The sequence below is a fragment of the Chlamydotis macqueenii genome, chromosome 11, assembly GCF_036417535.1.
Source record: "Chlamydotis macqueenii isolate bChlMac1 chromosome 11, bChlMac1.mat, whole genome shotgun sequence".
NCBI classification, from domain to species: Eukaryota; Metazoa; Chordata; class Aves; order Otidiformes; family Otididae; genus Chlamydotis; species Chlamydotis macqueenii.
Window position 1 is genome coordinate 8,213,094 of NC_141566.1, and position 25,587 is coordinate 8,238,680.

Sequence of the window (25,587 nt, forward strand, 5' to 3'; positions counted from 1 at the left end):
TCAAGTTTTCCAGGAAACCAAGTAATTCAGTTGTTACAAAACCACAGACTGGGATGAGTTTCAGTCGAGTTCATACTCACACAACGCAGAACCAGTCTTTGGGAAAACTGGCTTCATTTTGATGCTCAATGTTTAACTCATCTTCTGTACAAATGATGCTAAAGACCAAAAAAAACCAACATCATGATACTGTTGAGAGGCTGCTGCTGGCTTCAAGTCAAACTCATCTTCCATATTTCAGCCTAAGAGAGGAAAACTTAATATCACGGGCAACAAATTATTAGCAAAAGTCTCCTCTAAAACAAGACTTTTCCCTGAAGTGCTGACTGCTTCTGCAAGATGAATGAAGGCAGGGATAAGAGTCAGCAAACATGTTTCTTGGTAGAACTTGCAAAATCCAAGACCAGGAAATTAGCAAAGAATTCACAAAAGACACACACATTATAAATATCCCAAAGGTGGAAAAAGTCTCCGTCAGAGTTCAGACTTCGACTGATACCAGAACCTCTGTCCACAAGGCTCCAATCCTCCCATCAGTAGCAAACTAAAAAGAAGAACACGAAGACTGGTGAGACAACTACAAGCAGGCCCACCATGGAGACCAGGAACAGGTCTCTTGAAAGGAAGCTCAATGCTGACACTGAATAATAATAGACACATATACATGTGCAATTAATAGAGGCAACTTCTTTGTTGCAGGCATGTTCTGCAGTAGCCTACAACAACTACAATTGCATATTCCCAGAAATGAAGTCCCAAGAATTTTCAAAGAAATGGTACATTTGCAGAAGAAGAAAAAGTTGCCATGAAAAAAAAAACCCAACTAAACTGGATCTACTTAAAAAAAATGTTAAGAGGGCAGTAAATCAGTTTTAACCAGAGCAACCACCATGTAATGCTGCAATACAGCAGCAAGATTGTGGGGTACCTAAATTGCCACCCAAGGGAAGGGGACAAAAATAAAAGATTAAAAAAGAAAAAAAAAAGCAAGACAAAGAGGCTGAAATGGTGTTAGCCAGCATAGATAAATCGGTTCACTAATAAACTTGATGCTGACTTAATCTTCATACTTGGCAGGGCCCTGAAAAGCCTGTTCTTTTTGCCTTCCCTTACCTAAATGAAATTAACCTATTCCAGACAATTAAGAACAATTTATCAGGCCACTGAAGGCAGACGGCTTGTTGGATCTGGATCTGTGTTATTCCATCCAAAAAACCAAGAGAACCTTCACAATTTAAAAAACCTGAAAATCAGAGGATTGGCAAAGGATCACATTTGCAGTCTCGCTGCTCTTTTCTCGCATGCTTTCTGCACGCTCCAGTACACAAATCGTACAAACAATCCTTTGTTTGGAACACGAGCGTTTGGCTCCTGCTACCACACAATTTGTTCTTCAGTACTTCAGAAAATGTATCTTCCACTGCCATCAACCAAGAAGTTTCTGAATGAACAAAATGGGAGAAGAATATTTCACTGTGATTCCAAACTCTTTTACTTTCTTGATAAAACTGAAGGTTGGTTTGTGGTTTTTTTCCCCCAATAAAGTTTTGCATGGAAACCACCTTTTCTGAAAATGTTAAACCCACTATTTTGTTCTCCCTCATTACACAAAAGAATTGGTTTTTTGCAAAACCAAGCTAGGAAATGGCGAACTTCACTTTTCACCAACAAGGGTTTCTATTGTAGAACATTATTATCTTGCGCTCATTTGAGGGCACACAGTCCTACACTGCCCACTCCCTGGAAGGAAATACACAAACATCCGCATTCAACATTTCAGAACTCTCACAGGTTTGAAGAGCAGTAGAGGAAAACCTAGAAGTAAGAACTGAGGGCCATATTTTCTTCCAGTATTAACTGGTCCTATTTGGAAATGAAGGCTGAGAAAGAAACTTTGGGTAAAGAATTGGCTGGAGCCAGAATGCTCCATCAAGAAGGAAGCCCTCTCAGGCAGAACTGCAGCTTGGTGCATCTTTCCTCTCAATCTTTGAGCTCTGCCTGCAGGAAACAGTAAAAATAAGCGGTTCTCTATAAAACCCTTCATGTTGACTTTTAACTTTTTCACACCTGGGAGATGAAGTAGGGCAGGAAGAAACACGTTCAAGAATAACAAGAAGATATAAGGGGTTTAAGTGAGAAAATGCGTGAGGAAAACACTACTGCTACGATGCACTACACACCTACAGCAATACAACTGAGTGGATTTCCTGCTCTCCTGCGGTACTCACAGATGTGACTGCAAAAGCTGGCATCACAGAAGAAAGCAATGGGAGCTGATGAATAAAGTGTCCCTTCCTACTGTACTGCCCTCCCGCTGAAGAGCCAGCAGGACAATTCTCTCTCTAACATGAGGCTCCATTCAATGAATACAGAAGAATCGGGAGCAAGAACACGATGTGCAGGACGATGCTTAGAACTGCCGCTAGTTCCTTCTATATTCAGAAGCCACCCTCAAATTCATTCTGTGATGGACATGACAGTAGAACAATGCTCGTGCCCTCCTGGGATGGCTCCAGCCTGCAGAGCTGGAAGAAGGAAAAATAAACCCCTTCTTCAGCTGGGAGAAGGAAAACGAAAGGCAAAGCTGGAAATGAAAATGCTGTGTTCACAACAAGCAGCCCTCAGCCAGGGTAGCATGCTACAGACTGCGTGGGAACAAGCCCTCTGAAAACAAACACATTTTCTTGGAAGTGTCAGGTCCAACGCCTTTGGGCGCCCGATAAGAAAGATGTTTTGTGCACCACGGTGCATTCTACAACACATTCATGGTGATGTGTCCATATCACACACCCACTAGCTTCAGGCTATGAGAGTACCTTTTTCTTCTCTAAGTGTTTACCCACTCTCACTCTTACATTCCCCTGCAATATGCAAATGGCATAAAAAAGATGGTATCGGGACTTAGTGGATTACCCATGTACAGGGTTTTGTTGTAAAGGAAGGCAAAGCTGGCTTTCCTCTCTATTATAAAGAAAAGGGAAAATGCGTTGGGAAGGTAACGGTTCTGCTGACGCCATTAAAGCCCAGGGAAAGAAAGCCCTACATCAGCGTGCATCAAAGTCTTTTCATTTACAGATTTCTTTCCATGGATGTGGTCTTGTGTTTACATCAATATTTGTGGCTGCTGCAGTGGTCACACAAATATTGAGAGGACACAAATTCAAAAGATAAGAAAATGAGATGCCTATAATTATGATTAATGTTCAGTACAAAAGCACCCAAGAACTCTTCCAATCCCTAATACAGGGCAAAATAGAATTCAGAATTTACCAATACTCTGGAGATGTATTTTGGAAACTTGAATGATATAATGTGTTTCATTACCCACATAATATCCAAGACAAAACTAGATATTAGATAAAGTCCACATTAGAAGCCACAAATTTCTTCAACTCTGTAGCTCATGGGGTATGCAATCTTTTAGATAATTACACAGATTTCGACTCAGGCATATGAACCATGGGAATTATTACCAATCTACACTCATTTCCCAGAGATACACAGTCACAGAGGCCTTAATGAAGGACACCAGACAACTTCATCTGGGGAAAAAAAAAAAAAAAAAAACAACCAACAAACACACTTTATCTTCACAAGAGATTGTTGGGGCACTGAAAAGATGTGGAAAATTGGAAATAGCATCCATGCTGAGAGCATAAATGATCCTTCTTTTAAAGAGAACAGAACTGGACTACTGCTTCTGACTGGGAAAAGCAGAAAAACATTTGCAAACATGAGTTCTGTGATAAATCTACATCCCGCAGCCCAGGAAATCCTTTATGTCCTTACCATTCCTCTCTTCTCATTTGTATCACACTCCCTTGATGCTTTCTTCTATTTTTCAGCAAAGGACAAGGAAAAGCAAGTGTGGTGGCACACCTGACACTGCTGTAGGCAAACCCCCTCACTTGGCACTTTCCTTCTCAGGACTGACCATCTCAAGGGTAAATCCTCTCCTTCACCTTTTTTCGCTATTTGGGATGTTCCTGACAGCACTGATCCTGGTGCACTGAAGCGAGCGTGAATGCTCTCACTGTTTCTGTGGCAAGAACATCAGGAGCACCACTCTGAAAAATAGTTTTAACAGGGGTTTGTAAGCAACATTGCAAGTTAAGAACTTGTTTCTGGTGCTTTTCTATTCTTCAAACTCTGCCTCATCCCATCCCAAGGCACGAACTGTCCTGGTTTAGGAGGATAAAGAGCATCAAGCACCATACAAAATAAAAACTGCATGAAGTACTTGCTCAAAAAGTAACTTTAAATTCTCTGTCTTGATTGGGAACATACTTGTATATATCTACAATGGATGAATTCAAATAGTTATTTCCAATATAATAAATAACAGGCTTGAAATGACAGAAATGACATAGAGCCCTAAGGCAAAGGGTCGCAATATATGGTGTCTCGGACAAGCTGTAGAAAGCTTACATTTTTATTGGGTTTCTTTTGCTTCACTTCCCCATGTTTTCAGCACTTTACATAAATAATGTCTTGGACTTAGAGTGCCACTAGAAGCAAAAAGTGTTCAGGAAGCCAGGTAAATAAGATCAATATTTACCACATTGAATTACTGTCTGGCCTGTTAAGGCAACGCTTTCTCATATCTCATGGAGACCAGAGGGCTGGTGAACGTTCTCAGCATGAGAACAGCCCCATCAAAGCAGACCTGGGGGCCATCTCCTCCTGTGCCCCATTGCCAACAGCTGCCAGAAGGAGCTCCCACACAAAAAACCTCAAGGAAATGCAGGGCAACAGGGAGATAATGTGCCTTAAGGCATCACTCCTCCCAGACACATAGCTGAGCACACCGGAGTCATCTATAATATCAATAAAACACAGCAGCTTTTCTAGTAAGAGATTTCTTTTTTAAACACTACTACAGTGAATCTGTAAGAAAATCTTACAAGACAGTTGACACAGAAAGCTTTCACTTAACAAGTTACCTAACTGGAGAAGAAAATACATCAGAAAGCAGTGGCTGAGGCTAGGCAGGGAGAGAAGATGCTGTGCCTGGCACAAGCTGATGCTATAGGAGCCCACGCTTGAACGGTGGCCAGAAAACATTTAGGACGTACTCACAGAAAATGCACGCTTGCAAATCTGACAGATCTTTACAAGTCTCCTACAAGATAAACCTGTATCACTTAAACTTAAATGCCCTGTTAGCTCAGCAATATCTGAGAAAGTCATAACCATACCATCTGGGTGAGAGCTACGCTGGGCACCAGGCTCCCACCGGTGACAAACCGCAGAACCGGTGGAAGAAGCCACACATAGTTGAAGATGACCTGCTTACCCAGCTGAGATGTACTTCTCGTCTTAAGTAAAGCCTCCACAATTTATAGAATTGTACAACACATTATACAAGGAAAAATGGTCACCGCTGCATTTCCAGCCAAATCTCAGCCGACCGCTCCTCCCGTGGGTGAGCTTTGCGCCCCCAAGGCACAGATGTCTAAGGGTGGAAGGAGCTGCGAACCCACGGGCAGAACTGGGGACTGAATACCCACCCAGAGGCTGAGGTCCTCTTCCCAACTGCATGGAGCGGTTAGGAATGCGGCTTTTCAAAGGCAATGTTCTTTATCAAGTAAAGAAAACCTTGCTGCACCAAAATCTTCTTGTGAAATGTGCTGGTATTTGGACAGAGTTTTCAGTAGCAAATGACTAAATGAACTAGCTTGATAGGCAAACGTGCTTCAGCTTACTTCAGCTCAACTCATCTGTATGCAAATATTGAATTTTACCTTATATGCACATATACATGGTTTCATGTTTCAGCAGTAACAAAGCATTCTGACAAACTGGAATCAATCTTCACCCGTCTGCAAGGAATTTTGACTTTTTGTTCCAATTCCAAACACCAAAACCCAAATCTGGACACGGCAATTCCTCATAGAGGAGAAATTAAGAGTCAGAGCCATCCTCTTCCTAAAACAACATAGAAGGCCAAATTTGTAATCCTTCTTTAACTTTCCCCATTCAGCAGAAGGAATAATCCCAAACAACAGCATGTGTCCGATATGACTACTATGGAGAAATTAGAGGCTTAAATCTAGAGAAGTATAAATGCTGCATTACTAAAGTTCCCTCGGCTGCAAGGGAAAGAAACATTGCCTCCTGGTGATTGAGAATGTAATTATTATTATTAAATCCAAAACACTTTGAATTACATGGTACATGTTCTTTAAATGAGCACTATTGTTAATGCAAGCTGATTCGAACCAATGACTTATTCATGGCCTGATAACCCTGCTTGTTTCATACGCTTCGTACATTTTCCTCAGTATATGGTATTACTGGATGGGTGCTACAAACAGTCCACTTAAATTTAGACAGAAGTTTTTGGAAAAGTTCTGTTTAGAACTGATACGTGAATTAAAACACTAACGACATTGATCAGTAACTACTAGTTTCTTCTAAACTCTGAACATTTACACGTGTGCATTGGGATCTCAAGAAAGTTCATAGATAATCTCTATTTGCAGCTCACAGTCAAACAAACTTTTCTTCTCGGACCGATCCAGTCATTTGAAAATCAAGAGGAAGTCTGCCAGACAGCACTGCCAAGTCGTGACATTTCTGCAAATAAATCAGGATGAGGCAGCCCCCATGGTGGTGTTAATAAAATACCTCCAGCCTTGCCGATCAATCTGCAGTACCTTCCTCCACTTCCTGAAGTAAAAAAGTCTGGCTTTGTTTCAAAGCAGGTCTTTAAAAAAAAACTACCCATGGAAGAGAAACAAGCCTTTATAATTTGGCCAGACACACTTCTGACAAGAAATGATACCTTTTTAAATGCTGTGTAATTACAATGTACTTCTCTTACTGAAACTTCCCCAAAGTTTTGGCTTGAAGGCGTTAGATGCTGTGCAAACCAGACTGCACCACCGATGATGTACACACTGCATAACCAGCTCCCCTTGGGTTACTTCACATTTAAATTTTTAAAGATATCTGTAGTAACCAAGTCTGGTTGTTTTGTTCTCCACAGCTGCTACAGCCCTTTAAGAATGGCCATATGCTCTTCGCTCTCCTAATATTTCCATGTCACAGTTTCTTAATCAGTCATCATTTTCAGGACGACAGTTGTTATTTAGCTCTCTGGAGAAGGAAACATTCCTAAAAGGAGCATCATGGCCAAGTATGTGTAAAGTTGGCATGAGCAATACCTGCTCCCTATTATACTCCTTTTATCTACGCAGCGCAGGAGATGAAGCCGCGTGCAAGGTAAGAGATGTTGCCTGATCTACAACCTGCTCTGTGCCGCCCTGCAAGGCGGTGGGTTGCATCCATGAGTTTATACAAAACACTACCCTCTAGTTATCTTGCTTTGCTAATTAGATGAGGAATAAGATTGCAGAGTACTGGGTCGCTGGAGTCAACAACTGCTCAGCTCTCCTTAGTTTTTCTTGCTCCTTGTTCAGAGAAGTTTTCTGAATGGTGTGAAAAATTAGAATCTAAATCAGAAGTTGGATTAGATGACGCCATGAGCTAGGATGATGTATTGGTATTGTACAGATGCAATCTTTTTTTTCTTTAACCAGCACATTTCAAGGAAATATCTGGATATCAAAAAAAATGCAAAAAGGCTTAGCGCCAGCCGCATGCCCTGCCCGCGGGACGAGCCGAGGGGCAGGGGAAGGACGGAACACAAACTCACTCGCGTTAAACCTTTCCAGCCGCTTAAACCTCCCTGGGTGCAGCTCTGCAAAACAGCCATCCCAGAGCTGGACTGCAAACTGGGCACACACCCCAGACCTTTCCTTTCCACAATGACCTGAAAAGGTTGTGTAGGTCCCAGATAAAGCTCCACAAGTTTAACTCCTGAAAGACAATTATTACTTTTGCTTAAATACTTGGGAAGTCGTGAACACAGGTCATGGTTGGGATTTTTTTCCCCAAAACCAGAAAAAAAAGGTGGGTTTTGTGTTTTTTAAATACACGCTACATTCTTGACTTCGAACAATGACAAATAAAAATCTGGTTTTTTAATGTAAGTGAAGGAGAATGAAAGTTGTATGAAAAAATAAATATTAGTTAATAAAGTAATTATAAGGTACCATTGGTGATTCCAATGTGGTTATAATTATAGCCGAGATTATGCATGGAGATGCTCAGAGATTAAAGAAAAGGAAGGAGAAGACTGGCAGAAGAGAGCAAATATTTTCCATGCCATGAAACCCTGCTCGTTGGCTTTACAAGGGTTATTTTTCTGCACAATGATTCAGAACACAGATCTGAAGTCAGAAGGCTCCCAAAAAATTATTTTGGACTCATCTCACTCTATTTCTGTCTTTTTGCTGCTCACATACAGATGTGTTTTGTCGCTCACCTAAACTGCTTTAATGCAGATCATTTCCTAATCAGAGGGAAGGGACAAGGACAGAGCAGCTTTGAAACAGAGCTGCTTGATCTCTTCAGGTATAATTTTGCAGCACTTTCAAGTTCCATGTCAAGATTGCCTTGCGCTGCTTTGAATTTTAGCTGGCTTCTTAGTTCTCCAGATACTCCCAACACAATTCTAGGCAGATGCTGTCAATCGCTGAAAGAATTCATACAGCGTAATCATGAGGAAGACAGGGAAATACAAGAGGTGAGGAACGGATCTGATGCGTTATCAGACATGTACATTCTGAATTCATAATATATTCAAGCAACCCGTAAATGTTTGAAAACTTAAGTGTTACTAGCATAATGAATTATCAAACACTTGCTGATAGAGAATGCAGATGATGTGTTCTCTGTGGTGGAGGTTGAGAGTTTCTGAACATCAGTAGCTTTCCACAGCTTGGAAGAATGCTTAAAAGCAAAAATAATTTTTAAAGGGAGAAGGAATAAGGCAGAGAAGCTCATACAATGGGGGTGAAACTACAGCTCCACAGGCAGCTGAGCTATAGGTCTCACATCCCACCAGCGGTACTCAAGAGGACGCAGTGTTATCCCTGATATATCTCTTAAAATGCAAACTAGGCATTTCTGACAGAAATAAAGTAAACCTGATGATGGGATGGATACAAACACAGCTTCTTCCAGGTTCCACAGCTCTAAATCTCCTTGTCTGGGGCAGAGAAACCAGCATATTGTGGGTCTGAAATCCATCCATCCAGCAGCAGTCCCTGGAAATGATGCTCCTGTTACCGTCCACAGCTCGTCACCACGCTACAGAAATCCCATTTTCTGCCTTACCTTCCTCAGCGCAAAGGATAAGAGTAAAAGTTCCTGGGCCCAGTTTGGTGCCAGAGATCTCAAAAGTGTTGAGTTTTATCCCTAGCTGTCCAGAAAGCCAGCACAAGAGCTTTCCAAGTACTCTCACTCTCCACAACAGGAAATCGAAAACCATTTTTGACAAATACGTAGCCACAAAGATCACAGGCGGAGGTATAAGAAAGGAGCTGTATTCCAGCAAAAGCAACTTTCATCTCTTTTGTAACTGCATGACATTTCAGCTTCAGGCTGCCCTTTTACCAGTTTTGCAGGGAACTTCCATTCCTGTTTTCCCTGTCGCTATTCCTGTGCCACTTCAAGGCCACTCCAGAAGACACCTCGCCTGCTTTAAAGCCAGCACCAGTCAGGAGGACAAAAGGAGCCAAATCAGAAGTCTTTTATGCGGTATCTTTTCAGCATGATGGCAAAGGATCTCTCTTCCCATTACAGCAGAGATGTTCAAGTATTTTGAGCTCTAGGATGCTCAGGAGTGAGACAGTCACTCTCTCTCCTGAATCCACCCTGTTTTCCCCTGACTCTCCTCTGTCCCAGGAATGCACAGCGCAGCAGCAGAACAGGAGGGGCGCTCAACACCCTACACATGGACATCACATGCGTCACACGCATCGCCTTGTGTTCCCAACAGCGACAAGCCAAGCTCTGCAGTCCCCATCGGTGCGGCAGCTCGTACGTCAGCGCTCCAGCACAGCGGTGCTCCGGCCTTCAGCAGGGGCCATAGGGCTGCCAGCTCTGCACACAGCATCACCATGGCCGGCAGCCTCCAGCAGCACATCTCCTCTCTGCAAGACCAGTGCAAGTGATAGAGCAGGAACAGACATCTCCTGGGACCAGCACCTGCTCTAATTGCATTACTATTAGAATTATTAGAATTAAAACGCCAACGCTCAAGACCCACAGGAAACCATCTGTTCCTCTAATGCAAAAGGGAACACATTTATGTCCTGCTAGTGGCATTGCAGTCAGGATGCAGAGTTTTTCAGGTAAAAACTCTTCATTAGGGCCTGTTGTGACAGGATGAGGGGTAATGGTTTCAAAATAGAGGGAGGTAGATTAAGATTAGATATTAGGAAAAAATTTCTTGCAATGAGAGTGGTGGAACACTGGCACAGGTTGCCCAGAGAGGTGGTGGATGCCTCATCCCCGGAAACATTCAAGGCCAGGTTGGACAGGGCTCTGAGCAACCTGATCTGGTTGGAGATGTTGGACTGGATGGCCTTTAAAGGTCCCTTTCAACCCAAACCATTCTGTGATTCTACACCACAATAAATGCAGCTGCGCCACTGGTTACTTACGGTGTTCATCAGGCTGCCGATTCAAATCCCACTCAATTACTTTAAAAAGGATTCGGCACTCACTGAGAACCACGCTTTGAGGAAAGTCCAAGAGTGAAAACAGACCCATCAGAACAAAAAGGGCTGCTGGGTTTCCAAAGACAGAAGTGCAACGCAGTGCCAGGTGCCCGTCCGCGCTGGCATCCACATCCTGCAGTCAGCAACCAAACGCACTTAGATGCCCAAGAAACAGCTCCTTCTCCTCCCTTCCTTGTTTCCCTGGTGAAAGAGCAGCCTCAGCAGAATTAGAGAAGCAAGGGTGTGTGGAAGGACATGCACAAAATTAATGCTTTGCAGGAACTGGCTTCTCTGTCTCTAAGGACAATTTGTGCCTAAAGGCTTGGCCCAACAGCTCGGCAGCTTTGCAGCAAGGACCCTTACAACTGGTGAGCAAACCTCACCAGTGAGATATACACACAGCTGCACGCCTATTAACGAGTATCCCAGGTGCATGTTGAATCGTGGGGTAAAATCTGCTCAGGGGGTGTCCATTACAAAGTAGCACAGCGAGAGCAGAGGCCTGACACACTCATGCCACCTCTGCGGGAGCCAGGGCAGTGGTGGCACGCCATTCAGCAGCAGCTGGGAGAAGCTTCTGCCCACATGTTATGAACGCTACAGGAGCTGGAGAAGGGGGATCACAATTTTCCACCCGAGTCACCTCTTCATAGCACAGTTTTGTTGATTGCTGGAAGCTGAAACTCATTTAAAAACAGAGAAGAGGAAAATAGAAGGGTTGACTACAAATCAAGATCACATTCTAAGAAAAAAAAAGTGTCAGAGTTTGATCATTTGTCTTCATTCCACATGGGAAAAAAAAGGGAGTATCTGTCTACATTTGTTGCAAACAGGCAAAATAATCACTTTCAAAGGTAAGAAAAAACTGTGAAAGACTGATTCATCAAAGCAATGGGAACGGTCTCGCAGCAGCAACTGGTTTTGTAAAGCTAATGATCAATCAGAAGAAATCCAGCCTCTTCTGGGAGAAATGTGTCTCAAAAAAGAAATGACAAATGAGAGAACGGCAGTCAAAATGCCAGCAAGGAAGAACAGATGCTGCCACAGGAAGGCTGAAACAGGCCAGCTCCTTGTGTGTCCTGTTTATTGCTTGCCCACTGCTGTTTCCATAGCCGTGTAATTTATTCCAAAGCAAATTTATTATTTTAAAGACTCCATGGAGAAGGTGGAGAAGGCCGTGTGTCTGCTAAGGGACACAATGCTGGTGTTCATCCAGCGGTTATTCCTTGCTCTCACGCTAACCTCAAAGGCTTTGTCTATCCTGGGATTTAGCATGACTTTTAATTAACGGCTTCCAATGGTACATCCACACTGGGAAGGCTTCTCTCATTAGCTAATTAGTCTACTGTCCTAATTAGGCAGAGCAAGCCAATTTTACTCCCTCATTGCCTTGTGCAGGAAACCCCAGTTTTCCCACTGAGGTCTTCCCTCAAGTTAGTTCCCAGTTCCTCTGTCCTGACTTGCCCTTTAGAAGGGGTTATCTAGGCGGTGGCATACGGCATCATCTCACCTTTCAATGCTAACCTAGACCAGACCGGGAATGTTTTGTTCACTGCAGCTGCCCTCCCGAAAGCAGAGGCCTCTGAAGTCCCCGGCAAGATCTTGGGTCATTACGAATTGGCTGGTCAGCATCTGTCAGGAACAATATGAGTACATTGTCCAACAAGCTCTCCTTTTTCCTGTGAGGATAAAGCTGGTGTATCTCTGAAGGACCAGAAGACTTGTGCATACACCTGGATGTTCAGTCCACTCCTATCCTGAGAGAGAAGTACACTAAATAAGTCCTTCCTTCTCCCATCACACGTGCTTTTTTCTGCAAGTCCTTGCACCACGCTTCTGCCTTCCCTACAGAAACTCCCACAGGCAAGCACAGGAGAGGCAGAGCTTGCAATCCATACCACAACATCCGATCATTTCCGTGCCTATCAACTACACCTGCTCTTAAAGGGTTTTGTCAGCAAGCTTTCAACTTCGTCCAATTAGTTTTGCCTAATCAGTTTTGATTAGTAGAAAGACTGTTTAAGACACAAGACATAAAGGCAGAGCTTGTGGCTGACCTAACACTCACATCTTGGGCCCGGTGGAAAAGGTTTCTTTCATTTCTTGTCTTCCCTTGGAAAGGCCAAGATAAAATCTCTGACTTGATGACATCTACCTCTGCATAAAAGGGAACAGTACACTTCACACTAGCTTAGTTTCTCCCCACAAAGCAGAGCACTGAAAAGTCCAGAGATGGTGACAATATTTTTTGAAAGGCCAGAAAGAAAACCAGCAGCACTAGTGATGGAGAGCAGAGGACAACTAACTTTTAAACTCATCTTCATCTTTGCTGCTGCTGTTTATAGAGACACTGAGGTCATACTGGCCATTTGTAAATAAGTTCTCAGAAGATACAGATATATTTTCAATCAGATATTAACAGATGCTGTTAGTGTGAGTGTGATCTGCCCTCCACCTGGAGTCAGAAGAGTGGAGGTGGGAGAGGAGCGTGAGCGAGTACAATGGAGAGTGTGAGAGAAAAGCAAGAATATGAGTTTTGCCAACTCCAGACTATTCCAGATGCTACTGGAAGCCTCTTCCAGGGGTATTTTATGTTATCACACCCTGCTTTTAATCTCCGTACCAGGAACCGGAAAGGCCGTGTACTATACTCAAGATAAAGTTGCCCTATGCCCATGTCCTCATGGCACCGTTAGCCAGACTTTTCCTGAATTTCAGCTCTGACCTCCTCCCCAACCACACAGAAAAGCCGTAGGCTTGGCCTGGAGGTGCTAACGGCTGGGCTACTTCACTTGGCAGAGGAATCAATCGCAGGGGCTGGGGTTTGCTTTTATTTGGCCTTGGCTCATGCCAGCTCTGGAGAGAAGACACCAGGCCAGTGTCAAGAGGCCTCCACCACCTTCCCAGCTCCTCCCCAGCTGAGGCAACTTCCAAAACATTCTAGAGCATCTCATAGCAAAGGACGAGGAGGGAGGACTTTGGCATACAGAGAAGAGCAGTTTCGACAGGTGCAGACACTGAAGAACAAGCTTACCTGGAAAAGGTGTAGTCATAGAGGAAGGCTACTCAGACACTCTGCTCCATCTCTGCTTCCCAAGGCACCTCTCCAGTAATGTCAACAAAGAGGTACGACCCAGGAAACTTTGGTGAAAGGCTGCAGGTAGTGGATGGTACAATGCACAGCCATTGTCCTCAGACTGCGCAGGGCCAAAGCTACTGACACAGGCTATTGTTCTTCCTTTCTATTTAAAAGAGTGATGAGTTGCATGAACATTGGCTTTGAAGTATGTACTTGGCAACCCTAGCAGATAAACAGCCAGTATTTCCATGGAATACCATAAGGTTCTGAAAGAAATACATTTAAGTTATTTTTGCAATATTATTAAATCCAGGAGTGAATATTTTGAATATTGTATAATCCATTTTCCTAGGAACCAGCCAAGAACAACACTAGGTTTTACTTGGAAACTGACTGCCATCCCCGCCTCACCGTTCCCTCAGGGACATGAGCAGGAGCCCTGTGCGCCTCCCCTGACGTCCCCAACCCTTCCCTCCTCCGTCAGCGTGCCTCGAAACACAGCTCCCATCAGCTCTGCCCTTGCTCGCCACGCGGGCAAGCCCTGATCCCTCCTGCTGATGCTGGTGTGACTCTGCTCCACTGGCTCAAGGAAGCCCGAAAGCTAAGTAGTGACGAACATGTTGGGAGGGCAACTGCACAACATTCAATAGGCCAGGCAGGAGCATTTCAGCAGCCTGCAGATGGGACTCAGGGCCAAAAAAGAAGTGGGAGGACAGCGAGACCTGGATGGCTCCTGCCGTTGAAACTGGCCAGCAGACACAAGCGGGAGATGAAGCAGGTGGATTGGGTAGGTACAGAAGAACCAGCCCTGAACACAGATCGTCTCCTCCCTTTCTCCAGCAGTCCCACCCTACAAGCAGAACCCAGACCCATTCACATGCACCAGGACCCCAGTCCTTTACTCCCTCTTATCTTCTCTACCTGCTGCCCACTCCACAAACCTTCCTATGCCATGTCCATATGCAAGTCCCAGCTTGGCTTAAGCTGCTGTGGTCACCTCAATCAACAGGCTCTCCTCACCCCGCAGCACTTAGGAAAGCAAGTTAGTCACCCTGCAAAAGTCACTGGAAAATTGTGGACCACATCTCCTTTCCCTACATCGCTCCTCGTGAATCTCCCCACAAGTAGGACAGTTCCAAATGCGACTCTGCTGTGGATTTCACCCACCCCATTAAGATTCAATTTGCTCTGCTTTCTACTGCAATATCTGCAGAAATAAAATTCACAGCTGAGATCTGAAGGCCAGACACGGGGCCAGGGGAAGGTGAAATATATTAAACCCAATTTAACTTACAGCTCGTAGAGCCCATGGGAACTGTACACTGCGTGCCTACTCAGCACCCACTGGGCCAGCTACGTTCCCTCGCAGAAGACACCAGAGACTCTCGAGCCCACCTGCCCTCACTGTCAAACACAAACATCTGCAAAAGACAGAGTTGCCAGCTCTCCCCAACTTTCCACTCGGTATGGGGGGGAGGAGGTGCAGCTCAGTCAGTCCAAGCACCTTACCACCTGCCCTTGCTCTCTTTGGCCATGGCTGGCACATCCCGTCACTGCTCCTCCCGCTGCGGCTGGATTCTCACCAGTCCATCGGCATTCCCCGCATCCTCCTGCCCCAGGCTCTCCTGAACCCATCTCTCCCTGGGCCCTTCTACGGTGGCCCAGAATCCACGCTCATTCCCCAGCAGCTCTGGCATCCAGCTCAGTTGTGCCTGAAATTCACCCCAGACCAAGTCCAGGCCCACAAGTGTTGCATCTAAGCCAAAGGACAAGCAGGGATTTAGGGCAGGTGGGAACCTCGGCTGCTGGACCTCACTTCCCTGCAAACGTCGTAGCGTTTGTCAGCATCACATCTGAAGATGACACTGGGGATTTTTCAACAAAACAAGATCTGAGGTCTCTCAACAGAAGTCATGGAGTGAACGGTCTTGGAAGACAAGGACTCACTGGTCCTCACTCCAGCTTTCAGGAATGAGAACAGTTAAACATGACAAAGCTACGCCACAAGTTTCTTTCTACATGGTCCACAGAGAGCAGTCTCACCAGACTGGGGCTGCTGGGGATAGGAGCGTCCTGGGACTGTGGCACAGCCTCCTCCTTGCCAACCAGCCCATAGGACGGTCCTGTCCTCCCGCCCCTGCTCCGTGCTGTGGCACGGACTGGAAAGGGATTAAACATCCTGCGCCAAGAATGAAAAGCAAACAAAATGCAATGAAAATGCAAAAAGGGGGAAAAAAAAGCAAACAAAAAACATCTCTGAATTAATTTCCATTTTATTTATAGGCCATCATGCGATAGTTGTCTTTCTAAGCCTTTTAATTAATCACTCCACAAGTCACACAGGGAACACCTACTTTGAGCACGTGCCCACCTTCCCTCTTCCTGAAACACGTTCCAGCTCACATTGAAGAACTCACAAGGTAATTAATTATTTGCTATCATCTAAGCCAGTACTTGGCTCTCCAAACCTTTCAGGAACATGAAGTCCTGGGACAGTAATGCTCTTTGGGCCTGAAAGGAGGAAAAAAAAAAACAAACGAAAAAGAAAAGAAACGGCTTTGCTAGAGGCAAGGAAGGGCAAAGGGGTTGGAAGGATTCAGAAAGGGAGCTCAGCCCGGGTTGAACCCAGCTTGGTAACTCTCATCATGAGGTCCATCAGGTCCTGGGGAGACAGGGGGTTATTTTGCCTGGTACGAGATGCAGATCATCCTAATCAGAGGAATTTTGTGTCAACTGATTTGAGAGTATCTGTACAGAAACCTGCACCAACATGTAACAAAACTTCTGTTGAATACTTTGCAAAGAGAAATATTCCTCAGATCAGAGATGCTAGAATTACTGTTTCTCGTGGAAACTGAATTATTTTTTCTCAAATCACATATTTGTCATATAAGCACTGGCTTGACCCCACGCCATCTGGCTACCAAACCACGAGCACAGCTGAAGCGCGTGCTGAGCACTGCTCACTCACCGAGTGTCAGTATTTTAACTCCATCCCTCAGCTGCACATCCACAACTGATGGGGCTGTGTCCAAGTCCTGCTCCAAATGAGGGGTTGTCCTGAAAACCAACGTGTCATGGGAGGAGGAGGAATAGAGATTTCTGCTGGAAGTTCCGCAAGGTTTCACAAAGGGGCTCCTGAGATCCAGCGCTCCTAAAAATACTTTTGTTTTCATGAACTGTAAGGAGCCGGGGGGGCTCCTGCAAAAATAGAAAAAAAAAAAAAAAGGAGAAAAAAAAAAAAGGCAAAACCAAAGATTGGTGGCTTTAACCTCACACAGTTCTGTGAAGATGGAAGATGGAATTCCCTTGGGATCCCCTATGGAGCTGTACAAAGGACCAACTTAGAAATATTTATGAAGTTACTGCACTTCAAAAAAAAAAAAATCATGAACTGTTCACGCCCGAGTGAGCTGTCGCTTCCTCCAGAGCTCCCAGAACACAGCACAGGGCCATGGACACCAGTCCGAGCAGGACAGGAGCTCCGAGCCTCCTCCTCCTCAGCGCTCTGAGCACCTTGCTGCTCCTGCAGCCCAGGGCAGCACTGCTGTGCAAGGGTCCAGGTGGGAACCCAACCTGAACTGCAATCAAAGCTGGAGCACACAGAGGTGATGCTGCCAGCGACACCAACCATACAGCTCACGCAATCACCACGCCAAGCCCCAGCTAGGCTTCTCTGGAGCAGCCCTGTCGCTGCAGTTAACGTTCCCTTGGTTGATGGCACAGGGAGCATCACCAGCAGTCAGCTTGATACAGCAAATTCATCACCGTCCAGTTAAGTGAGTCAATACCGAAACTAAAAGCAAACACTGTCATGGATTATTCCCCATCAACAGCAGAGAAGCAATAGTGAGACCATTTGTCAGCAGCTCAGCCATTTGATCTCACAGGCACCCATCCCCACTGAAGAGCAAGGGGGTGCCGGTTGTCACCCTTCCTTGTTAAAGAACCCAGGGAGCAGGGAAGGGAATGCAGCTCCAGGGTCCCCTGGAGTCCCACTGTCATGGTTTAGCCTCAGTAAGCAGCTAAGCACCATGCAGCTGCTCACTCACCCTCTCCCCTCCCCAGGGAGATGCGGGAGAGAAAATATAACAAAAGGCCTGTGGGTTGAGATAAGGTCAGGGAGAGATCATTCAGCAATTACCATCACGGGCAAAACAGACTCGACTTGGGGAAAATTAACTTAATTTATTAACAATCAATAAAATAAAATCTTACGAGTACCTTCCTCCCACCCCTCCCTTCTTCCTGGGCTTAACTTTACTCCTGAATTCTCTATCTCCTGCCCCTGCAGCAACCCAGGGGGACAGGAATCGGGGGCTGCGGTCAGTTCATCACATGTTGTCTCTGCTGCTCCTTCCTCCTCACTCTTCCCCTGCTCCAGTGTGGGGTCCCTCCCAGAGGACAGAGTCCTCCACAAACTTCTCCAACATGAGTCCTTCCCACGGGCTGCAGTTCTTCACGAACTACTCCAGCGTGGGTCCCTTCCATGGGGTGCACTCCTTCAGGAACAGACTGCTCCAGCGTGGGTCCCCCACAGGGTCACAAGCCCTGACAGCAAACCTGCTCCAGCATGGGCTCCTCTCTCCATGGGGCCGCAGGTCCTGCCAGGAGCCTGCTCCAGCACGGGCTTTATGTGGGGTCACAGCCTCCTTTGGGCATCCATCTGCCCCAGCGTGGGGTCCTCCCTGGGCTGCAGGTGGATCTCTGCTCCTCCATGGGCTGCAGAGACACAGCCGGCCTCACCATGGGCTGAGCCATGGGCTGCAGGGGAATCTCTGCTCCAGCACCTGGAGCTCCTCCTGCCCCTCCTTCTGCACTGACCTTGGTGTCTGCAGGGCTGTTCCTCTCACATATCCTCACTCCTCTCTCCAGCTGTTTTTTCCCCTTCTTAAATCTGTTATCCCAGAGGCTCTACCACTGCCGCTGATGGGGTCAGCCCTGGCCAGCAGTGGGTCCATCTTGGAGCCAGCTGGCATTGGCTCTGTTGGACATGAGCGGAAGCTTCTGGCATCTTCTCACAGAAGCCACCCCTGTAGCCCTCTTGCTACCAAAACATTGCCACACAAACCCAATACACCCAGCAACCTTCAACCTGTTTCATAAACAAACTGCGCGTTTCCCTCAGCAGAGCCCACCAAAAGCCCAGACAGCTGCTGTTTCAGGGGATCGGAGGCAGGGTAAACCAGAAGCACTGGTGGGAGCCTGCTACAGACAAATCAATCAGCCGAAGAGATGAGCAGCTCCTGAAGCATCTACCCGCAATGTACAGAAAGAAAAAATGTCATTTCAGGCTTGTGGCAATATTAAGAAGAAAATCTCATCACATCTACATATAATAGATAGCTTTCTAGGACAAAGAAATCCTGAAGTAACTGAAAAAAAAATAATCACAGCTCTCACCTGCATTTGAGACAAGGAAATAGAACATGGTCCAACACAACATTTCTAAAAAGTCAGTTTCGCAAAACTAGAAACAATCAGACACAAAAATAACTGAGAGAAAACACCTAGATATAAGCAAATGTGACAATGCTTATTGAGAGATGTTTAAAGATGCCTTGGTAGAGCCCTCTTTCCCCCCCAAAAAAGCAATACTGTATTCAAAAAGTTTATTTGGTTTGAAACAAGAATTTTGTTAAGACAAGACCCAAATGAAAAAATAAATAAAATACGAACCAAATAGAAAAACCCCTACAAAATTAGTAGCTGGAAATCAAAACATTTTATAAAGAAGGCTAAAAGATCTCAAAAAGACTAATTGCAATATGTATATCAGGGAAAAAAAAAAGCAATAATCTATCAATACCATAGACTTGATGCTAAAAAATACAGTGAAATCATCCTGATACAGAAGATGTAGAACATATAAGCATTACTTTTTATCTGTGTAGATAAGGATGACTTACATCTCTGCTATAACAAAATTCTCTGAATTTCAGAAGCAAGTTGGGAAGATACCCCAAACCCTCTGCTCACCATTTTTCACATCTGTAACTGGAAAACCTGCACATCAGCGCGTACAAAGGAGCTCACCAAATCCCTGACGCTGACTTCTACAGAAAACAACGAACAGAAACATGTCCCAGGCCAGCCAGAAGCTCCAGAGGTCTTGGAACAAGAAATAAAAAACCCTACTCGAGAAAAAAAAAAAAAAAAAAAAAAACCCAAACCTTAGCGTTGTGCCAGTATTCTCAGAGGGCAAACGGCCTGACCTGGGAAGTGCAGGGAACGGCCGGGGTTTGGAGACGGGAACACAACCAGTGCCAGTCAACACAGTCTTCTGGTCGGAGAAAACTGTCAAACCGATCTGGTATTTCTTCTAAGAGTAAACATTTGGCTGACAAAGGTAACTGTGTTGACATAATACGTGCAGACTTGTGTGTGACACTTGGCTTTGGCCGGTGTGACAGCCTAAGAACAAAATCCCCAGCGCTCTGCAAACTCACTGTACAGCATATATCCAGAGGATTAGAAGCTGGTTGAGCCCGGTGACCTCATTACAGTTATACCTGCACCGCCTGGTCCACCGAGGTTTCGGTTCCCCGGAGAGATGACGTTTCCACGAGGGAAAAGGGCCCATTTGGCGGCAGAAATCACTCTCAGCACACGAAACTTTGGGCAGCAGCGGTGGGAGACGTGGGTTCTCAGGGAATGCACGTCTCAGCCGCATGCCTAAGCTTGCAGCGAGTTCAGGAGAGCAAGAGACAGGTATTTCCAGAGCCTCCGCCCAAAGAGCCAGCTAACTCATTGAAAAACTCATTGAAGACTTTCAGTTGCCAAAAAAGTTCACCCCTTCTCACCTGCTTCCCATAAAGACACACAGACATCTCTCCTGCCTGAATCACAGAATGGTTTGGGTCAGAAGGGACCTTTAAAGGCCATCCAGTCCAACCCCCCTGCAAGGAGCAGGGACATCTCCAACCAGATCAGGTTGCTCAGGGCCTTGAATGTTTCCAGGGATGGGGCATCTACCACCTCTCTGGGCAACCTGTTCCAGTGTTCTGCCACCTTCATCGTAAAAAAAATTCTACCCAATGTCCAGTTTGAATCTACCTCCCTCTATTTTAAAACAATTACCCCTCGTCCTATCATAACAGGCCCTGCTGAAGGGTTTCTCCCCATCAGAGGAGTAGAGTTATTCCCTACACCCTTCATCCTCAACCATTTAGATGTCCTGCACTGTGGACCAAAGCCTGGAGCTTTCTTTGAAGCTCTCGGACCTCATGGGCAGCTCTAAGTGTCCGGGTAGCCAGACGTTACTGTAGGAAAGCATAACGCCAGCAGTTCTCCAGCACAACTGACGGAAAAACCAACTGTGGATGTGAACTGTCCACCACGGAGGAAGCCTGGGGCTTTCAGTGAATTCGGATTTCCTCTGCCCATGGGCATCACTCCTTCTGTCACTCACCTCCTTCTGCTTGTTCAGCTCGGGGCAACTGCCGATGTTCTCCAGGCAGCTGACCGCCGTGGGGAGGATACCCCTTGCGAGACTCTGCTGGACAGCCACGCTCATACTCTGCCCATTGCAGCTACAGGCTATGCAGAGGTGCTGAAGCATGCCAAGTACCCCAGGGAGGCCCGAGGAGATGGACCAAAAACCCCTTCCCCACAAGAGCAATCGCCCACCACAGCTACTGAAGCGGTACCAGTTTCACATCCCAGCCTGAATCCAGCTTATCCCAGTGATACAGTTTTAGCTCCAGCTGGACGACCTCGTAGCTGGGCTCTTGCTAGCTGCCCTGCGAGCTTGCTCCAGTAATGGAGGGCTTGGCACTTCCAGGATATGGCAAGAGCTGACACATTCAACACAGGTTTCCTTTTCATTTACCAGCCTGGCTTAGGGTAGCAGAGAAACTCTTTGTCCAAAGGACAAAGCTCCAGCTGAGCCCCTCTCATTCATGGTGCTGCCCATGGGTCAGGAGGAGCACAAACTGAGGTAAGACTCCCAACTCCTCATTCTGCACCAAGACAGCCTGCTTGCTTGCCAACACGGACAGATGCAGGAAATTGTCTGAACATCCCAAACACACACAATCTTTTCAGCAAAGCAAGATGACAACACTTAGATGCTGGTTAGATGTTTTACCTTACTGAACTTCAGACCATCACCGTCAGCCTGACCACCGCACTTTCCTGCCACTGAACCCCTCTAGTTACTTGGCAAAGGCATCCCTAGTTTAGGCTGTTGACTGAAGGATGAACAATGCTCAGGTCAATGCAGCAGGACGGGTCTCTCGACACCTACCACTGCCAAGTTCCCCGCTAGTCACGCTCGAGTTTGGTGTGCAAGGAGAGCCACCTCCCTTCAAATCAGGGAGGTTAACAAAGATTTCACCTGTGTTGGTTTTACTCATACATCCCAATAGCTCATGTGGAGAGCTGACAACAGGATGCTGACAAGGATTAAGATTTGGAAAATATCTCCATGGTCACTTCAAGAAAAAGCTATTCTTCGCTTTTGCAGGAACTTTAACTCACAGTGGAGGCAGTCTTAAGATACAAAATGCATTCCAGTGATTAACAATTTGAAAGGTTTTAAAAGCACCCAGATAGTTTCAAATCTGCTTGCTGCCCAACCAGTCAGATAACATAAACCACTCGTTATCTTGGGGAGAAGGGAAGGGTGTCCCTATTTTTCTTTCCCAGAACCACTGATCACAAGCTCGCAGCATTCACGTTTTAAAGCAAAGCTGAAGAGAATGGAAAACATCTTTCCCAACTTTATTAAAGTTCTCATCAACCCAGTACAGCACGTTCGTGTATTGTGGATACCGCGGGCTGCGTTTCGTGTTCCAGTTAGAGAGCAACTCCCTGGTGGAGGTCACCACATCCAGCGCCTGCCCAAGCCAATGGCCATTTGTGTGCTAACATTAACAAATCAATCAAATGTTAAAGGCACTCAGGGGAAATTGTCCCATCAGCCTCACTCATCAGCTACTGAACTCAGCTGAGTTACTCCATACGTACAGCAGACTGAGAGAGACAGAGAGAGATTAGCATCTCCAAAACGCTTACAACTTTGTCTCACACATTATAAACACTGGAGATACTTCATTAAAACCATTTTACAAGCTATAAAACTAAAGGGCATTTGATATCTTCTGCTGTAAAAGCAGACAGTGGCGTAGCCCTTAGGAAAACATCCTCCGCAGTAGGTTTAAAGCAGCACTGCACAGACTACTCAAAAACTCCTTACAGAGCAGTTTCTATCCAGTGTTATTTCTTTGCTAAAATTCATACCCAGTGCTATTTCTTTGCTAAAATAGCACGACTTGGAAGGCAAATATAATCACGCCCTCAAAAAAGACAGCCTTCTTAAAAATGGTTAATATCAATACCAACGATTTTCCTGGATTAATTCATTAGGGAGGTCAATACGTAAGGCGCCAAAGCGGACTTTCAAATTGCCCATGGAAAAACCATGGAAAGTCTTCACTCTGCTTTCAGTCGGTCACCCAAAGCACAGAAACTTTTAGCTGAAAATGCTAAAACAAACGTAAAGCTGGGACAGAGAAGCGAGCGGTAACACGCTTGTCTTAAAAACAGGCGCAGCCTTCCCCGCACCTGGCTCTGGCGCTCAGAGTTTCCCAATCACTGCCCGCGTTCCGCGCTCTTTCCCCCCACCGCGGCGGAGGGAACGCGGCTTTACCTGGGACGCGGGACTCCTCCGTGCACAGAAGTTCCGAGAAGTTGGAGGCCAGGCGCGGCGGGACGGACGGACAGCCGGGAACCCTGGCGCTAACTCGGGTCACGGGGGGGAAGAGGCGAGCGGGTGGCCACCCCGGCTCAGCGGCGACTCGCCACCCCTTGCCCCCCTCCGGTGCCGGGGAGAGGGGCTGCGGTCCCCCCCGCCGACGCCCGCAGGCTCCTACCCCGTCGGGGCGGCGGAGCCCCCGGGCGCGGTGCGGTGGCCGCTCCGCTCCGCCCGCAAGTTGGGAGAGCGCCCGCCCCGCGCCCGCCCCGCACTCACCGGCGTTGCGGAGCTTCTTGTTCCTCAGCACCGAGAGGATGACCAGCGCGTTGCCCAGCACGTCCACCACGATGGTGAAGATGAGGACGCTCGCCAGGGCGGTGGCGGCCCGCGCCGACGGCCCCCCCTCCAGCCGGCAGCCCAGGCAGCTCCCGTTGCTCCCCGGTCGCTCCATGCGCGCCTCTGCCCGCCGCCGCCGGGGCGGCCCCTCCTCCTCCTCCGCCTCCCGCCCCGACGGCAGCCCCCCGGGCCACCGCGGGGAGGAGCGCACCCCTCCACCCGTCCCGGGGGGCTCCTGTCGCCCCCACCCCGATGCTGCCACCGCCCTGCCCGGGGCGGGGCGGGGCGGGGGGCGCGGGGGCCCCGCAGCGCTCCCCAGTACTATGGCGCCACCGCGCGGCGGCGGCGGGGAGCACCCGAGGCGGGGCGGGAGCGGCCGCGGGGGCGAGGTGCGAGCCCCGCACAGGTGCGCCAGGGGCTGACCCCCGTGACAAGCAGCCCGCATCCCCCGCGCGTCCCCGCCTGCTCCGTGGGGCTCCTGACTCCCCCCCCTCCGCCCCAGCCGGTTGCAGCCAGTAGCACCGCGCTGAGCGGGAAACCGAGTCCAGGTGGAGGAAATTTTTAATTTTTTAAAATTTTTGAGGGGCAAGGTCAAAGGCAGCGGCTCCAGCTCCTACAACAGGCATGCAGCAGGGCTCTAAAGCAGCTCCTGGGCAGCCAGGGGGCCGAGCAGCACCCATGGCCCCTCCAGCCTGCGCAGCTGCTGGGGGGCACTCACACGGCTCCTGCCCTCAGACAGGGGTACCACAAAAGGAGAAATGATGAGGTGATGTTTTCCATATTTTCCATGTTGTGAGCATTTTCTTTGCCTTTGTTCCCCATCACAAACGCTGCCCCACGGCTCTGCAGCCAGCATGCCCCCGACCCCCCGCCGCCTGTCCCAGCCAGCCACCCTTCAGCCAAACCCATCCTGATGATAACTTTTTCAACCAATTGTCCCAGAGCAAAACCATTTGCTTTCACTTTAATACTTTTTACTGATTCTATTGCGTGCCACGCAGAAGCCCCAGCAACAATTTCAACTTCAGCAGCCCACTTGCATGCGTCTCAGCCGCAGAAAAGCAGACCTCAGCCAGGATCTCCACCTCCAGGCACCTTTTGTGCTTGGCTCCACACCAGCACGAGCAAAAAGAGCCCAAGCCCTGGTGATCAGATTGCAGCTGTGATACCGCAACCACGTGAAGTCTCAGCTTTATTTAGAAAATAAACCCAGAAAATAGGTTTTATGGGCTGGGGAGATCAGCCATGATGCTCCTCTAGGGCCTGAGTGGGGCAGGAGAAGGGGGGCACCGGCACGCCGAGGCTGCCCGCGTCCCACCAACACCTGCCCTGGCTTTGGCCCAAAGCTGCTTCTCTGTGTGCAGGTCAACGCGACCCAGCTAACGTGAAGGCCGTGTCACAACCCAGCCAGGGGATCTTACAACTGTCCCGGTTGAGTGAGTCAACAACAGAGATAAAAGCAGACGCTCGGATGGCTTGTTCCCCACCAATACCAATGAGGCACAGCCAAAACAAGTGGCAAGGCGTCAAAGCCAAGCCCCACACCTCTGCTCAGGCCTGGGCAGAGCCAAGCGGCTTTAAGTGGCTTTTTACCCATTCCCCATGATTGGAGAGCAGTCAGTTTTGCAACAAAATGGTTTTTTGGAGACAGTGATCAAAACCCTGCATTTTCAAATTGTCAGAAAGAGCAGTTTTGGCTTTAAGTCTGGTTTCTTTGGGCTTCTTGGTTGACACTCTGTACTGAGTTCTGCATAGTTTTGCAAGTATTTTCTCTGTGTAAACCAAATAATTTTGTTCACGGGCTTTCGGGTGGGCTATGTTCAGGACCCACCTGCAGTACAGGAGCAGCTCACACAGACACATCCCTTCAGCACCCTTCACACTGCTCTGCTCTGGCAGCT

General features: G+C 47.2%; 1 protein-coding gene across 1 annotated transcript in view; it reads right to left on the bottom strand.

Annotated features, from left to right (window-relative positions):
- The window catches only part of GPR50 (G protein-coupled receptor 50), a 45,166-nt gene extending 21,365 nt beyond the window's left edge, over positions 1-23,801 (bottom strand). The window contains exon 1 of the mRNA XM_086756333.1: positions 23,627-23,801. Coding sequence (XP_086612459.1) covers positions 23,627-23,801 — 175 coding nt within the window. The remainder of the gene's footprint in view (positions 1-23,626) is intronic.
- Positions 23,802-25,587: the final 1,786 nt, after the last annotated feature.